The sequence below is a fragment of the Rattus norvegicus genome, chromosome 18 (assembly GCF_036323735.1).
Source record: "Rattus norvegicus strain BN/NHsdMcwi chromosome 18, GRCr8, whole genome shotgun sequence".
NCBI classification, from domain to species: Eukaryota; Metazoa; Chordata; class Mammalia; order Rodentia; family Muridae; genus Rattus; species Rattus norvegicus.
This window is the reverse complement of record NC_086036.1, coordinates 4,200,218-4,218,594: the sequence shown is the minus strand read 5'-3', so window position 1 is coordinate 4,218,594 and position 18,377 is coordinate 4,200,218. Positions and strand designations below refer to the sequence as shown.

General features: G+C 45.5%; 1 protein-coding gene across 19 annotated transcripts in view; it reads left to right on the top strand.

Moving 5' to 3' along the window:
- Nucleotides 1-18,377, top strand: part of Osbpl1a (oxysterol binding protein-like 1A) — a 204,778-nt gene that overhangs the window by 164,917 nt on the left and 21,484 nt on the right. For all 19 annotated transcript variants that reach the window (XR_010059548.1, XM_063277125.1, XM_063277127.1 and 16 more), the window contains 1 exon segment: nt 8,810-8,885. Coding sequence is in view for 18 of the 19 variants with exons in the window: in XM_063277125.1 (XP_063133195.1) it covers nt 8,810-8,885 (76 nt within the window). In the remaining variant the exon portion in view is untranslated.

Here is an 18,377-nt window from a genome sequence, read left to right as displayed (position 1 = left end):
GAGTTATCACAGAGAAAGCCTCAATTGAGGCTCAATTGAGGAAATGCCTCCATGAGACCCAGCTGTAAGGCATTTTCTCAATTAGTGATCAAGGGTGGGAGGACCCAGCCATTCTGGGTGGTGCTAACCCTGGACTGGTTCTATAAGAAAGCAAGCTGGGCAAGCCAGGGGAAGCAAGCCAGTAAGAAACACCCTTCCATGGCCTCTGCATCAGCTCCTGCTTCCTGACCTGCGTGAGTTCCAGTCCTGACTTCCATTGGTGATGAACAGCCATGTGGAAGTGTAAGCTGAATAAACCCTTTCCTTCCCAACTTGCTTCTTGGTCCTGATGTTTGTGCAGGAATAGGAACCCTGACTAAGACAATATACATAATGTATCTTGATAATGTCCACCCCTACTTCCCTGTTCTGATTCCTAGTGTGACCCTGTAATAACTACTTTTCTTTAGGCAACATATAAAAGAAAGTGTTAATTTAGGCTTACAGCTTCAGAGGGTTGTAGTCCACAATGGCAAAGCAGACTCAGCAGCAGGAAGAGCTAGAACTCTTTGATCTGCAAATGGGCAGCAAAACACACTGGGAATTGAAGGAGTCTTTTCAGACCTCAAAGCCTGGTCCCAGGGATACACCCCATCTAACAAAACCACACATCTTAATCCTTCCCAATTTCCCAATCAGTTCTACCACATGGGAACCAAGCATTCAAACATACAAACCTGTGGGAGCCATTCTCATTCAAACCACCACAAGCATCTATACGCCTCCTTCACAGCTTAATGTCTTCCCTCACACTTGTTTTATTTGTTTTTTTTTTTAAAATATGATTCATCCCTGAGTCCAGTTAGTGTTGATCATAAGTGTCTGGTGTGGGGTCAGCTACTTGGGCGTGGGGCAGCTTACTGGTGGCTACTGCTCAAGGATAAGCAAGTCTCTCTTTCCAGTTGGCAGGTACCCTTAGCTTGGATCCGGCCATGTGCTTCCTTCCCCCACCCAAGCTGGAATTTTGGCTCTCAGTTTTAGGTAACTGTAGCTGTAGTGAGCTCGTGTGTGCCATGGTCATCATATGTAGGAATATCCTTTCTCAGCACTCCTCCTCACTGTCCCCTCTGCTGTGATAGTCACTGGACCTTGGGTCAGTGAAGTTAATGTGGACACACCATCTCTGGCAGAATGTTCACCATCACTGAGTTCCTCTCAGTACTCTGAATTGTTCTAAGTCATTGTATTAACCACTTCCCACTGTAAAACAGATGACCCCTGACCAAAGTTGAAAGTAGCATACATGGGTTTAAAGGTGAAATATTTAGAATGCAGTTTGACAATGGGGCCTTTTAACAAAACAAAAAACAAAGCAAACAAACTATAGTAGGCTCCATGGTAGGACCTATGACTTCCTTAGCCATGGGTCTTCACAGTACAGAATCGGAATCCTTTCTACAGAGCTTGCCTCAGATTCAGTCAGTGGCTGACTGCCCATGTATTAGCTGGGTCATTATAGCATATGGCTTGACAGGTTGGCATGTAGCATACAGGATCCAGTGCTGGACAAGACTGTAGATGTCCGTCTTTTCTCACCCAGTGGCCTGCATAGCGCCTGCTAGCATGGTAAAAATCTGGTCAGTTCATGACTGATTTCTTTATGCCCTGTAACCAACTAGTTATACTGAGTGACCAAGAGTAATAGACATTGTTTTGAGTGGCTTTGTCACCTCTGGGCAGTGTCTCCTAATAAGGTACTCGTGCCCAGACTGAAATTTTTATTGTGATAACCCTGTCTTCTGGGAGCAACAGTGCCTATTCACGAGGGGGTACCACTGTTCAAACTCCTTTTGTTCAAATTACATTTATAATTAGTTTACAAACTAGTGATTTCTGCATGCCTTCTTCATAAGTTCTTAGTTTTATTTACCTATCAACGAACCCACCTTTCCCCCACCCCTTGCCCCAGTCCTCAAATAAACCTTTAACTCCTGGTACCCCCCCAGTTCCTGCACCTTATAGTCCTTCCTGCTCTGTTGTACTGGCATGGCTCCTGGTCGAGCTGTGTGATTTGTTGAGTCTGTCATGGCCGCCATTTCACTTTGGTTTTCATAAGTATTCCTCATCCCATTTTCATAGTCTGTACTGATTTTCATACTTAACTTGTCTTTGTATAATACTTCATTTCTTGATTTCTTAGTCGTGGATTTCATCTGAATCTTTGCCCTCTGGTGCTGTTACTCTAGGATTGGTGGTTTGGGGAGAAAACAACAGGAACTAAGTCAGATTTTGTTTGTCTGTTTTTATTTCTTTCTCCCTTTCTTTGTAATGACCAGTGTTTGTAGCATTCTGAGGGACAAGACTGTAGTGTGTTTGAGGTGCCCTTTTCCTCTCCCAGTTCTTCCCTGAGAATGGAGCAGCTGCCACATCAACAGACACAACCCAGGATGAACCGTAATTGTCTCTAATGTTTCTTTCCTGGGACTTCTTCTGTGATGGGTGCCATACTTTCTCAGTGTAACGTCTTGTACCACTGTCTGGACTTCTTCTGTGATGGGTGCCATACTTTCTCAGTGTAACGTCTTGTACCACTGTCTGGACTTCTTCTGTGATGGGTGCCATACTTTCTCAGTTTAACGTCTTGTACCACTGTCTGGACTTCTTCTGTGATGGGTGCCATACTTTCTCAGTTTAATGTCTTGTACCACTGTCTGGACTTCTTCTGTGATGGGTGCCATACTTTCTCAGTGTAACGTCTTGTGCCACTGTCTGGACTTCTTCTGTGATGGGTGCCATACTTTCTCAGTGTAACGTCTTGTACCACTGTCTGGACTTCTTCTGTGATGGGTGTCATACTTTCTCAGTTTAACGTCTTGTACCACTGTCTGGACTTCTTCTGTGATGAGTGCCATACTTTCTCAGTGTAACGTCTTGTACCACTGTCTGGACTTCTTCTGTGATGGGTGCCATACTTTCTCAGTGTAACGTCTTGTGCCACTGTCTGGACTTCTTCTGTGATGGGTGCCATACTTTCTCAGTGTAACGTCTTGTACCACTGTCTGGACTTCTTCTGTGATGGGTGCCATACTTTCTCAGTGTAACGTCTTGTGCCATTGTCTGGCTTTGACTTCATCTTTGTATGAATCAGACTCTAACCCTGGCCTGACTTGATACCTAGGGTCAGTGCTGTGTGTAGTTTAACTATGAGAACAACTGGTGCTTATTTGTGGCTGTGATGGCTGAGGTGAGGACAGGCAGAAGAGCTCCCACCCTTGACCTCAGGACAGGTCTGTGGGGCAGCCATGAAAGGCCAGGCCAGTTGATGAGTTAGTATGAAGTGTCTGATTTCCCAAGGCGTGGGCATGGGTAGACAGGGCAACCTCTTTGTAAATTTGTGAAGATTGTGTGCTTCAGGCTTGATACAGAATTCTTATTCCTGAAAGTACAAGAACGCCAAATTTTGTGAGTTAAATGATTTAGCCCCTACACTTAGCCATACCTAGGGCCCATTGGGTTTATATCATGTCTTGACAGTACTGAGAGATAGCTGTTTGTTTTATACTCATTGTAGTGATAATATATGTAGTTGGTTAGGGAATGTTTTACTTTACAAATCATAAAACAGAATCACCTCCCAAGTAGGTAGTGAGCCAAGTATTTAACATATCTACCTGCCAAATGCGACGAGATAATTGTACGGTGAGCAGCAGCCCTTGCATTGGGAGATCCTAAGGCTCTGAGTGAGCTAGTAGCAGGAGTGCAGTATAACTGGTTCTGTCCCAGATGTGCATCCAGACGCTCACTGAAGCAGACTCTCACCCAGGGGTGCTGAGGTTTCAGCGTTTGCATGGCCGTCCTCATGACACAGTTGTGTTCACAGTGGCCCTGGGAGCCAGGGAATGCCTGTGGACGGATGACGCACCCTGTGCCCCTTGCTCTAGTTGAAGCCTAGTCTTATCTGTCCTGTTTTATCATTATTGCCTCTGCCAGGAGTCTCTTGAGCAAGTGCTGTGTGCTCAGCGTGTCCATGGGTCGCAAACAGGAGGGCGGGGGGTCTGCAGATGGGTCAGTCTTTGCATATCGTGAATTTCTGAGACCTGACTTAGGACAGTCTCTTCAGGTTTCAGCTGTCCAAGGAAGGGTCCAAGCTTGGAGGTAGGAAATAGGAGACTGCTTACAGGCCCTGGCACAGTTTTTCTCAGAAAGATTTTTGGGGTCAGCGTTCTTTAGTCAGACTTCATAAACTCATTTGGTTCAGCTCATTTAGACTCTGTCTGCCAGCGTGTGGAACAGGGGATCATGGTGGGACAGGAAGAGACAGCACCATCACACAGTTAAAACAAGCTAAGGAGGCTTCTCATTCAAAGGTCCAAAACTGAGCCAGGCAGAACACTGCCAGCCCTGGTACAGTGCATTGTTCTTTCTTAGCCTGCAAGATAATGACCCTCAGATGGACTTGAGGGGAAGAGAATAGCTGCTCTGTACTCCCTGCTGAAGCCTTCTCACTCCTGTCTTGAGCTAGCACTGCCATCCAGTAGCATAGTCCTGATGGAAATCTTAATATAGAGAAGTGTATGATACAAATAAGTTGAAAGTAATCTACCATATCCTTATTTAAATCTCCCCTCCCTCTGAGCATGGGCTCTGCAGATTTAGCGTTTCCTTGTGCAGGATGTGAGCTGGCATCTCGTCCTCATCCCCTTTGCACTCTTGAGCAATTTATTTCCCTTCCTCCACAATCTTAAGAAATACTCACTGGGATCCAGCACCTCCAGGACAGCTGCCTGTATGTTCAAGCCGCAGCACTTCCTTTCCGTGTTAGCTTCCTCTGTATAGTAGCTGATTCCTGCTGATATCTCTCAGGGTCAAGCCAGTTCACATTCATGCACAGGTGGGGGGCTCACTGAGTCCCACCCATACCTAAGAGCTACCAGCCCCTGATGGCTGCTGGGAGAGGAAGAGTCTTTCCAGGGCTATGCCCCCTATTTGTTTGACCTTCTTCCTGTAGCTAGCTGGACTGTTTTGGGACTTGGCATTATTTGGAGAGGGGCATAAAGTTGGAAGGGAAAACATGGTGGGGTATTCCTAGAGGAGTTGGAGGGTGAATATGATCAAAGTATATTATATGCATGTAAGATATTCTTAATGGATACATTTTAAAACTTGTGAAGTAAAACTTGTGAGAAAGTTTATTTGGTTCTTAGTTGCCTAGGACTCAGTCTTTGGTCCTTGTCACTCTTAGTTCTGGGCCTCTGACTTGGAGACTCAGGACAGGACCGGGAACCCAGTGTACCCTTCAGCATGCCCCATTGCCCAGTCCTCCAACTAAGTTTCTCCTCGTAAATTTGCAGAATAAGAAGTGCTGCTGGCCAGGAGCCACGTGGTCAGCATAAGAGGTTCTGGGGTCATTCTATAGTCGTCGTCCCTCCCCCCCCGCCAAAAGACCAAAATTAGTTTGTTTCTTACCTTTTTACTTGATTAACCTGGATCTTGCTACATTTGAAATCATATGTAGTGTTCTCTAGCAGGAATGGCTGCACATCGGCATTGGGTAGATAGCTCTGTGTGGCCAATCTTGTTCTCTGGAGGCTGTCCAGGAGGACAGCACTCCTGGCCTTTGGAACAAGTCAGCTTTCTATGCTGTGCCTGATGCAGCCTCTGCCAGAAACCCTTCCTCAGATGTACAGAATCTCTCTCCCCCTAGACCAATTCTCTAATGTCTGCTTACATCTGTAGTGTGATTCCTATTGTCTTGGATACACCAAAACCCAAATACTTTGCAGAAGAGAAAAGTGAGTACAGTCCAGAGTTTATCCAGCAAGCACTGTCCCCTGTGTTAGGCCCCGTGTTAGGCGTCTGCTGTAGTTTATCCAGCAAGCACTCTCCCCTGTGTGTACAGCCCAGAGTTTATCCAGCAAGCACTGTTCCCTGTGTTAGGCCCCGTGTTAGGCGTCTGCTGTAGTTTATCCAGCAAGCACTGTCCCCTGTGTTAGGCCCCGTGTTAGGCGTCTGCTGTAGCAGTCAATAACCCGATCTCCTGGGACTTCCATTCTAACTGGGTAGCAGTCACGGATTAGACAAGAATTGTGCAGATATCACATTACCTGTGCTGTGGAGAAGGGTAAATGAGGCAGGTTCAGGGAAGATGGCACAGTAAGGGCATTGCAGGGTGTTTAAACCTGTCACCCCAAGTGGCATACACCAGGACCCATTCTGTGCCTCCTGTCCCCTAACCTCTTTCTTCCTGTGTTCTTCCAGAATACACATTCCCTTCACTACCAGTTAGTTTTCTAGACACGTTCTCTGGGCTCTGGTAAGTGTTCCTGCATAGCAATGCTAAGGAGACTGTTGAAAATGGCACCAGATCTGGGTCCCGGTCTGTCTGGCTCTGGGGGCCATTTGGCTGTGTGCCTCCCTGCACAGTCTGCCATTGCACCTGTCTTCCTGGCAGCCTTGGCAGCCTTGGGTCATGAGCAATGACTCTAAGGTCATTGTTAAGCCAAGACTTCTGCACAGCATATATTCTTGTAGGACGGTATTTTTCTCATAGTTTCTAACCAACTCATAGCACAGTGTGGGCTAATAAGGGTTTGCATCTGGCTCTGCGTATCCCACAGAAGAACCAGCCATCTGTAGAATAAATTCCCACTCAGAATTCCTTCCACCTCTGCTCTCTAGTTTTATTTGGAATACATATCTTTGCTGGTAATTTGCCTTCCTCATAAACAAGTAATTAATATATTTTCATAAAATAACACAAAAGGAAAAGTAGAGGATATCCCAACTGGGACCTCTAGTGGCAGGCAAATCTATGGCAATTTCTTAATAGTAAATAATTACCAAACTTGAGGTCCCTTATCTGCTTCTCTTTTTAAAAATGCCTCTGAGATCCAGGGTGGTGGTACATACTTGTAATCGCAACACTTCAGAGGCAGAAAGATTGAGTTCAGGACCAGCCAGGAGTTACATAGACTATGAAACTAGCCTTGGGTATATGGCAGGCCTCTCACAGACACATACTTCCAGACCTCTGTTGCCTTCCTCGCCTCTGGTCTTGTCTTTAGTCGGAACAGTAGGTCCCACCTGTACTCTCATGTAAATCCTCATGGACCCGCACCCTTCAGTCTGTATGACGTTTACAATTGATACGGTGCTCCTGTACTCTAGTCTGCCCCATAGACAGGAGAGGAGAGGCATGTGCATGCTTATGTACATGGCTAACACGGTATTAGAAATTCTCATGGCGACAGTGTTAGGGTTCTATGCCCGGGATGTATTGTCCATGCCGCAGAGATTGGTAGTCTTGGTGAATGGAGGATGTGGTTTAAATACTGGCTGTGGCCACCACTCTAGCATATTGGCTGGTTGAAGGCTCTCCTGAATGAACCATATATATTCCTGAAAGAAAGCTAGAAGAATTTTACCATGGCAGCTTTTAAGTAGTATTTGTTTTCAAACTGAAAATCCCATTATAGTTCAAATTGACGTAGGGGTTTTTCAAAGGTAACAATTTTGTTGGCTGTTTTGAGTTTTGTTGGTGGTAGTTTTCTTTTCTTTTCTTTCTTTCTTTTTTTTTTTTTTTTTTTTTTTTTTTTTTTTTTTTTGGTTCTTTTTTCGGAGCTGGGGACCGAACCCAGGGCCTTGTGCTTCCTAGGCAAGCGCTCTACCACTGAGCTAAATTCCCAACCCCCCGTTGTTTTCTTTTTAAATGTGTTTTGTATGTATGCGTATTTGCCTGGGCGTGTCAGCATACCACATGTGTGCCTGGTGGCTGTAGAGGCCAGAAGGTGTCAGCTTCCTTAGAAATGGAGTTCCAGGGCTTGTAAGCCAGCATGTGGGTACTGGGAGCCGAACCCAAGCCCTGTAGAGGAGTAGCCAGTGCTGTTTACTGCTCAGCCTTCTCCAGCCCCTTGCTTTCTTGTTGGAGACAGATTTACCTCTCTGTTCATTAGTCACCCTGCCTCACCACTTCAGGTGCTAGGATTATAAGCATGTATCATAGTGCTTTGAGTATTACATGTGAATGTCTCTTAGAAAGCAGCTCGAACTCTGGCAGCTCTTGTGCCCTTGGCAGAGCTGAGTTATTGCCACCTGCTGTAGAAAGCTGACCTGGCCGACTCATCCTTCCCTACCATAGGACTGTTGTTCTGATCTCTGGGTTGGGCTTGGAACCCTGCCTACCAGGCCAGACTTCCAAGTGCCTGAAATCCAAGCTGGAGACCCCTATCATTGAAAGCACGGTCTGTCTTGCTTCTTTCCCTGCAGAGGACTTGAAAACACTCCCCCTGTCAAGGTTTGCTTTTTAAAGAATCTCTGATGTACAGAGATCTCGGTTTCTCTTCATGTCAGTGCCCTGGTCAAGGTTGAATTGTGAAATGCGGGGCTTCAGCTGTGCTTCTGTTTTGATCATTTGTTTGTATTTGCTCACTTAATTCCTAAAGTGCTTTAGGATGGCACTTTGTATCCAGCAGTTGGCTAGAGTGTGCTAGTTTGTTAGGTCACAGGATGGCTACTGGGTGTTGAGTCAGAAGACAGAGAGATACACACGGAAGCACATATGGGGTTCTGTAGAGTGAGGCGATCAGCCTTCTGGGAATCAGGAAGGACTGAGGGGACTGCAGTCATCACAGCACTGAAGACAAAGGGCCTGTCTATCTGCTCTGAAGACTTCAGGGGTCAGAGCAATGCTGACCCAGTGTGGCCCCTGCTTTGCCATGTCTGTGGCAATGCACATTTATGCAGTATGTCTGTACATGTGTGTGCCTACACTCAGGTCAGTGACAACATGTTTTTCTTTCCAAAATGAACTATGTTTTCTTGTTTTCCCCAGAACAAGCCTGCCATCACCCATGTTCTCCAGAAATGACTTCAGCATCTGGAGCATCCTCAGGAAATGCATTGGGATGGTGAGTTGCCTCTGCGTCCTCAGCACCCAGCAGCAGCCTGTCTGCCTGCACAGCCTTGGGAGGGAAGGGGTCTCAAAAACAAGAGGACATGCAGGTGAGGCCTGACAGTTGCCGAAGTAGCCATGATCGTAAGGACCTCAGCCACACATTAGGTTTTCCCGGAAGAGTCAGGGTCACACTTTACGCCATTTAATGTGGCTTTCATGAGACCTTCATGTAGGAAAATAAGGACATGTTTCTAGCCTGTGGCACACCAAATCTGTGTTTGCCCATATATCTCCTCAGAGATCCTCTCCTAGAACAGACCCCACTAAGTAGACTCTTGTTTGCTAGGGCTCTGTGCAGAGCCAGCGTCTGTGCTGCCCGTGAGTGCAGTGTGACAGACATGTGCATCGTCTCTGCTGCACTGTCAGGGAAGGGGGTCCATCCTGGGAGAGGGAAGATTGTGGCAGTGTTTCCTGTTGCACTGCCTCCTGGATGCTCTGCCCCCTGATGCTAGGCTAGAAGCCTCTTCCTAGCATGACACCTCAGCTATTAGTGTGGCTACTGAGAACGATAGTAACTAAATAGCATGGCTCTCAATAATTCTGGTGCCAAGGCTTCAGCCTGGGCATTACACTGTGAATGCTGCCGCTCTGGACTACCTAGTGTGCTTCATAAGCTTCCCTGCACATGCCCTTCTGGTGCCAGAGTCTCTTCAGCCACTCTGCCCACCCTGCATTCCCCTAGTGCTCCTTTGCCTTGTCAACAGAGACTTCCTAAGTGCCACTTTCTGGGATGTTTCTCATCCCAGAAACAGTCAGTTTAAATTAATGTCTTCTGAATCTTTCACAGAAAATAATTCAGCTAAGCTTTGTGAAGCTATAATTTCATGACTTTTGTGTTGGCCTGGCCACTCCTTTAGGTGAGACCTGGGCAAGGTATACCACTCCTTGTGACCAGGGCTGCCTCCTGCGTCAGATCAGGGACTGGCTCGAACTTGAGAGATGTATGCAAAGATAGGTAGTTTATACGAAACATCTAGGTGTCTGCTACACCAGCACAGTGCTCAATACAGAGTAGCTCTTATATCGGCAGAAAAACCAGCTGAGAGTCAGAAAGTGGGCTTCAGTCTCCTTCAGTCATATTATGACTTAAGACAGAGCAAACATATGGCAAACATGTACTTAAATTAGATGATGCTGTAGGCTAATAAAAGTCACTTGCTACTGGCTCTAATAGTCTCTTTATAACTAACAAAAGTGTCTCTGGGGAGTATTTTTCAGACCTTCAATAGATGTATTTATCTTTGTCAGATAACATGTAGTTCTGTGTATATGTGTGCTTCTAAGATGAAAGCCAATTTCACAAGAGGATGATTATCATTACCACAGTGATTTTTTTAATGTTAAAGCAATACTGATTTCAGCTCATGAAAATGATTTCATAACTTGCTGATTAAGCAAAACCCATGGTTTGGAGAACACTATTCTGTGTTTCTATAGAATCAATGCCACATCCTTTGAAACCATGTAGGAAAGGAGTTTGTATTAACACAGCATGTGTGGCTGGTCTTTCTGAACATTATAGAAAACACAGCTTGTTGTATGGCTCTTTTCCGAGCCGGTCTCCAGCCGCAGCCAATGTCGGGTTCCTGGTGGCGGCAGGTGTGGGATGTCTGTGGGAGTCACCAACAGTGTGCCTGTTTGTCCTTATCAAGTTCCCTTCTACATTAGCTCTTTCCAAGTTAGGAGATGATGTCATGTTAGATCAAACCTGTCATTGTTCTCCAGAATGTGGCTGTGCTTTTATTTTTAGGCCAGAGCTACAGGTGCAAATAAGCACGTGGCTGCATCATAGATAAAGGAGAGCAAATACAAGCAGCTGTGGGTTGGTGGCACTGTGGAGGTCTGGCTGATTGAAGCTGAGAACGCATGGGCAGAGAGCAGCAGGAACTGAGGCCTTGGGAAGTGACCTCTGATGTTCTAGAGCCATCCACGTGGCTTTAAGGGGCATCACCAGCATCTGGACTGTTCTCAGGTGCTGACCATGTGAGGCCTCTCCTAGGCTGCAGGAAGAGTCAGAAAGCGGAAGTGCTGGGCAACAGCAGAGTAGTGCAAACGGCATTGCCTTAGCTAAAATTGTATTTTCTGTATAAATCACCCTAATGTATACCTGTTATACCCTGCCCCAAAGAAAACAAGTCAGACTTATAACAGTAGCATTCATACATTTTGACCTCCTTAAAGAATTCTTTAAAAACCCCTTTTACATCATGCCCTTGATTCTGTTACAATCACGGTACAACATTAAAATGTTACATGTAACAATCTGTTACAATCTGTTAAAAATCAATTGGTGTTTGAAAAGCCATGTAGGTGCCTTCAACTGCTATATTTCTTCCTTGAACATTATGCAGTCTCTTAATTTGGTAATACAATGTTGGTTGTTTGGTTGGTTGGTTTCTCAAGATGGGACCTTGGTATGCAGCCTAGGCTGGCTTTGAACTCTGAGTCCTCCTGCCTCTGCCTCCCAAGTGCTGGGATTACAAAGTTTCACCACTATGCCTGGCTTAAAAGTTTTAAAAATAGCAGAGAAGATGTTACTCCAAGTCCTGTTGACCTATTTACACTGTCCCTGTGCACTGTGTCAGACTGACAGAGTGTGAGCGCACCTGGCATCAGCCTCACAGCTCAACACTGATCTCAATTATTTCTTAGTTAATGGCCTGCTGATACAGAGATGGGTAGTGTAATTGGAAATATGGGTTTTAAAACTCAAAGGAGGTAGAAGTAGACAGACCTCTGTGAATTGGAATAGTCTGTCTATCTAGTGAGTTCTAGGACAGCTATGGTTACACAATGAGACCCTGCCTCAAAAATTAAAATATAAAACAAGGCTTATAGGAGAGATTTATCTGCTAGGGATGGTAGGGTCTAATTCTGTGACCAGTAAGGAGAGTCTTTGTTTTCTCAGTTCGGGTATTTATTACCTTATTACGTGATCTAACACCCCTATAGCAGGGCTCACAAGCTCCTTCCTCCTCCTGACCCCAGGACACCATAGTTTGCTTTGTCTCTAAAAACTATAGGATCTCACATTTCTCACACCTATGCAGTCCTTCTTCTTTTCTTCCCCTATTTTCTTTTGAACAGGCTTTTGTTACCAAATAACAGATTACATTGCATGAAGTGAACACTTTATATAACTAGAATTCGATATAAATCTCTTTGTGATTAAAGCTTTCATTAGGCAATGCCTTGCTTGCCAGCACTCTCGGAAGCATTTGCTCTGTTGTCTTTGTCCAAATGTCTCCTTAAGTCTGTCCCCTTCTCCTGACCCTGGGTTCTGAGGCTTTGTCAGCAGACCTGTCTGCAGGTTTAGCTTTGGGAGGCCTGTTCACAGCACTTGGGCCAGGGCAAAGAGCCCTTGTCTTTGATATCCCTTGGCATCCCTGCTTGCAGGTAGCACCGTGACCTTAGTGCTTAGTTACTCTTAAGATGATGAAGGTCTGCTTTATGTTGAATGGTGACTTTTACAAATGAAAATTCTGTAACACTCTGCAGGGATCTGAGGGGGCAACTCCCACTCCCACGGAGAGGCCCTTGCTGTCATTGTTTGTTGGTTAAGTAAACAAGCAGTGAGCTTTCTAATAGTTCAAAGCATTAAGTTCCATCCTCTTATATTTGTATTTCTATTCTTTATTTCCTACAGAAGTTAATTATATTGAACCAATTTTTATCTCTGAAAGTATTTTATTGATTATTTGTATTTGACATCACAAAATGTACCTAATGCCATTATTCTAAATAGTATAGCAGTGACAGCATTATGGGTGGAACAGTTCTAAAACATCAGCATAAAACATAGAATGCTGTTTGTGTGTGAGTGAGGTGATCTGGTGCAGTTAGAGTTGCACATCTGAGCGACCATCTCCAACTGCAAAAATGATAGTGGAATTTTGGGAAAATTATGTTACTTTGATAGACACCAAGATTGAGAAACTCTTTGCACATTAATAAACAGATGGGAGTAGGAGTTTGGGGGATTTTTAATATCTAGGATTGTCATTCACTTCTTTCTCAGCCATATGCCAAAAATTAGATTGTATTATCAAAAATAATTCGTTATGATCTATAAGCTGACAAATCAATTAGGATCTCTCCCACTGTTGGTGAAAACTTAACTTTGGAAAACTGTTGGCCTTGTGGTCAGGGGTGTTACAGGAGGCTCTCCCATACACACACACACACACACACACACACACACACACACACACACACACGTCTTTGACCCAGTGTTACCCAGCCCTTCAGAAAGGATTCAGAAACTTCCCCCTGAGGCATACTTTGGCCAAGTTAGTAGTTTTGATGAAAGTCTTTTGTGTACCTTGGGTTCTGAGATGTGTTAGTGACTTATCTACTAACACTGTGACCAGTGATGTGGTACAAACACGAGGGACAAAAGATTGGCCTGTGGTTCCAGAGGTTTACTCAGACGCTGGCTGTCCCCTTGACTTGAGGCTGAGTTTCATTGTGCTTACAGGGAGTGGCAGAAGACACTGCTCACTTAGGGTGGTCAGAAAACAGATGAGAGGGCCAGGGACAGGACACCCTTCAAATGACAGCCTTGGAGGTCCCGCTTCCTTCATCCGGCATCATATGCCACCAGTTCTAAGTGCTGCCACCAGGTTCAGAATGTCCCAGTGAAGTCCAGAGTTTTCATGTTCCCATTACCTCTGGCGGATGGAAGTCACCTGCTAGTGACCAAGCCCTCATCACAGAGCCCTAACCACTTTCCCTCTAACTGCATATTTACTTCACTAGGTGGAGATTAGGAAAGAAGGAAGCCTTGCCATTGCAAACACTGACTCGAGACATCACCACCACCTTCAGAGTGTCATGATCTAACATCAGAATCCTCTGAAGAGAACTACCAGAAGTCGCCCTGCTGGGACATGGTTCCATAGCTGAAGTGGGGGAGGGCATGGAGCGCAGTAGATGGGCAGTGCCTTGCGTGACAGAGCCTGCCTCTGGACTCCCTAACAGCAAGTTCTGAGGGCTTCCACACTTAACGAACAAGACAGTTTTTGCAGTGATTGGGGGGACAGGGCACTTGTATATTTGCTTTTTAAATGAAAAGCACGGCAGGGCCTCATGGGGAACTTAGCCCAGGTGTGGCCCAGGCCTGCCGGAGCTGAGGGGAGGGAGGGGAGCACACACAGGTAGAATACGGAGGAAAAATACCACAGGAAGACTGGCTTTGGCACTTGCAGCCAGGGCGTGCCTTCCACATTTCCCCAGCACGGCAGCTCATCGCCCCTCAGCTTCCTTCTCCTTCCCTGTAGCTTCTCGTGTGTTCTCTCTCCTGCTTTCCTGTTGGTAGTACTAAAGTGCCCCATGCTCAACACACAGACGCTTGTCACTTTTCCTGCTGCGCTGACTTCCATGTGCCCTTTGAGGAGAGGCAGCTACCGCTCCCACCAGAACTGTACTGCTTCCAGAGTGCCTCGCCGTGTTCTAGACTTACTGCTCAGGGCACTGCCCATTGCATTCAGGTGGTCAGGTCATTACCTAATGACAAACACTAGGCCAGAATGAGCTGGCAGGAGTGAGGCCCCCGCTGAGCCGCACTAGATCCTCTATGGCAGGTATCCTCCAGGGCTCTACATGGAAGGAATGTGTCATTGCAGCCTTCATGGCTGTGGGAAGCAAAGGCTCCTGGAGAAGGGTCCAGGGCTGGCTTCATCTTACAGCTTCCTCCTCCTAAGGCACAGAATACTGCTGCTTTCCCTGACTGTGCCGGAAGAACCCAGACACACTGCTCATGAGTGGCCGGCTGCCTGAGAGACAGGGTAGACAGATTTACCACACACCCAAGGTTTCTGTTGGTAACCCACAACTTAGATGTTTGCACAGTTAGATATGAAGATGGTGGACTTATTGTTTGGAAAATAGTCGTCACTTCAGCTTATGGGCTGGGCATGGCGCTAGAATGAAGAGACGGCCTTCCTCCTCTGTCTTCTCAGTTTGTCAGCTGATAAGTAATTCCAACTAGGACTTTCTTCCATTGCATTATTGGTTTTTACTAATGTGCGGGGATCATTTTAAACTTTGTTTTAGCTAGATCACAAGGTAGAGTTGCATGGAATAAATATTTAATTTTTCCTTCTGACTGCAGCTCCGAGATAAAAAGTGTTCCAGCTAATAATGTCTCTTCCTGAAGGCTGACCTTTGGAGTGCATGTTTTCCTGTTACTGAGACCTATACACATGCTAATTTGTTTATATAATAGCTAAGAGATGCCACAGCTAGACTTGCAACAGAAGAAAGCAACAGTATATTTGAATTACTAAGGACTAGGAGGGACGGAGGGGAAATATACATTGTGTAGCTGTTTTTATTACCTACTTAAGGCTTTGTAAGTTTTAGAAACCAAAATAAATGTAAGATTATTTTTTAGTTAACTCCAGACAATGGAGGAAATAAACTTGCTGTCCAGTTGGCAAGTTTAAAATAGCTTACTGTGTGCGCTTGAGAATGGTCAGGGCTGTTTTCATGGCTATCTGGACTATGTGCACACATTTCCTGTGTCCCCTCCACCCCGTGTGTGTGTGTGCGTGTGCGTGTGTGTGTGTGTGTGTGTATGTGTGTATGTGTGTGTGGTTTCTGAGACAGGGTCTCACTCTCTATCCCTGGCCCACACTGCCCTTCAGCTCCCAGAGATCCACCTGCCTCTGTGAAATGCTGTGGGTAAAGTCATGCGCCACCACATCGAGCTCCTTAATCTTTTATTTGGCCAAGGTAGTGGCTTCCCATGTTCTTACGTGTTTGCCTTCTGAGTCCCTGTAATGAAGATGTGTTTAAATGTGTAAACTCTCCCACCCCAGTCATCTGTTTATTCAGTGACAGTGAAAAATTCCTAGTATCTGTATCCATATGCCATTCTGTTCAGTAGTTGTGGGGCACTGCTGTGTCAGGAGTGGATCACCCTGCACCCTAGGTGTGTAGATCCTCTCAGATGAAGTAAGGAGCCCTTCCCTCATTCTCCCGCTTTCTACGCTTCCGACCCGGTCTGTGCCAGTGGCCAGGCAGCTGATTCCCAGCACCTCGCCTCCGTGAAGCCCTGGAGGATTTAAGGCCCTGTGCACACTGCAGCGATGATGCTAATAACTCGTCAACTCAGTTGCTCACTCAGTGTGTCTGGCCCAGTCGTGAGTACTGATGTGAATTAGTTCATGTAACGTTTTCAACCCTTATTGAGCTGTTCAGTGACTCTTGTCCCACTTTGGGAGGAAAGGTTAGCCTTGTTCATGGCCACATAAGAAAAAGTATAGGGCTCTGATCTAGATTTGGGGAGTTTTTTCTTGAAACTAGTTTTTCCCTTCTAAAAAATACATATAATGAATGCAAAGTCTATCACCCTATATTTGTGTGTGTGTGTGTGTGTGTGTCTGTCTGTCTGTCTGTCTGTCTGTCTGTCAGTTTCGGGTGGGGTGCATCTGAAAGCCTGTGCAGAGACCAGAGACGTCATGGAGTGGAGATTCTTCTCTTAGCACTCTGTTCTTAATCTTCGTGGAAGGATCTCATGCCCTGAAGCCAGAGCTCAGGGATGTTCTTGGCTAGACTGGAAGCCAGTGAGCTCCAAAGATCCTCCAGGGTTCATGCCCCCTGGAGCTGGTGCTATGGCCATTTTCTAGGACACTGGCTTGATCCCAACTCCAGCTGGGATCCCAACTCCAGCTGTTAGGATTGCAGTGTAGGCCTTACTCTGCCAAGCTTTCTCAGGCCCACTCTAACCATTTCCTTGTGATGTTTTTGCAAAGATTTTTGGGCTTTGTTTATTTGTGTGTGTGCGCCCACATGCACATTTGTGGGACTCGGCTTGTTACAAGGTACTGGATGCAAACTTCATTCCTCATGATTAAGCAGCAATGATTGACCACTAAGTCATCTCCCCAGCACCACCTTGACCACCTTTAAGTGTCATGAAGAACAGATACTAGGCCGTGTTCTCTTCATCGCCACGCATTACAGAACTCTTGTAAAGCCACTAACCACTGGCGACAGTTGCTCTTCCCTGGCCCTGGCCGTGCCACTCTGTCTGTTCAGAGGCCACACCTCTGACTCTGAGGCAGAAGAGGACTTGCTGTGTGCAGTTGTGTGCCTTTGCTATGGCACTTCATCCACTCCCCACCTCTGTCACTGCTCCCTTTCTCCATGCTGACACTGCTGCAAATGTCAGTGATGGTTGTAAGGTGAGCCAGCCTGAGTGTGAGGTTATCAGCTTCTATCCGCTTTCTTCTGGCCTCGTTAGGTATATGTTTGTTAATCTATTTATTTTTAAAATTAAAACATAAGTATACCATTTCTCCCTTCCCTTTCCTCCCATGACCATCCCATGCAACCTATTCCTCATTCTCAAGTTTATCTGTTTATTGTGTCTTTCTTCCTTCCTTCTGATGAGAAGTGCGATATGTATTCATTTTAGGAAATGTGCACACGAAGTGAGCAATGAACGCCTTTCTTACAGTTTAGCAAAAATATGTACAACATCTCCTCTCTCTAAAAGTCGAGTCAGAGGGCCATACAGAAAAAGTATGCTAACATCCCATAAGTAAAATAAATATATTTAAATAAACTTAACCTGCTACAACAGAGAAAGCCCGAGTGGGGGGGAAAGCCATTATTGGGCATGGAGAGGCGGCTCAGTAAGAGCATTGTCTGCTCTTGCAGAGGACCTGGGTTTGTTTCCTAGCGCCCTCATGGTGGCTCACAACCTTCTTACCTCTAGTTCCAGAGGACCTGATGTCCTCCTCTGGCTCTGCGGGCCCCAGGAATGCATCTGGTAAGCATACATACATGTAGGCAAAACAGCATATGCATACACATTAAAAAAAGCACGCTTAAAATAGACCATTGACATTTACATTCCTTAAGTTTGTTTCATAATTTTATATATAATCTTATAATTATATTTTATTAATATTTATTTTCATTTAATTATATTCAAATATAGAATAATCATTATCTAATTGAAAATGTTTATATTTCCACATTTGTATTTTGTTGTAAGAATGCGGATTGCTGTCTATATGCAGGTGAGGGCAGGCAAAAGAGAAGGCTGTGATTGGGCCATGGAAGAGGAAGGCAGGCTGAGAGTTTTAGAGATGGGACAGAGATGGACAGAGACAGAGAGAGGAGAATGAGAAGGAAGAGACAAAATGAAACTTACTGGAGAGGAAGATGAACCTGATCCACGTGGCTTTAAGTAGCCGCAGGTAGCTATGAATATCATAGAGGAACTATAGAATTATATAGGCAATTTGACCTATATAGGAGTGCAGCTTGTGTTTGTATCAATTGGGTTTTGAATTCTTTGAGCATTTGGGGTTGAGAATTTGCTGATATAAGTCTGGCTGAGTTCTGATTTTACTGGGCTATGGGGATTTGTGACAGCGAGCCACAGGGCCTATGGCGGGGAGACAGGGGCGGCTCAGAGGCAAATGAGCTG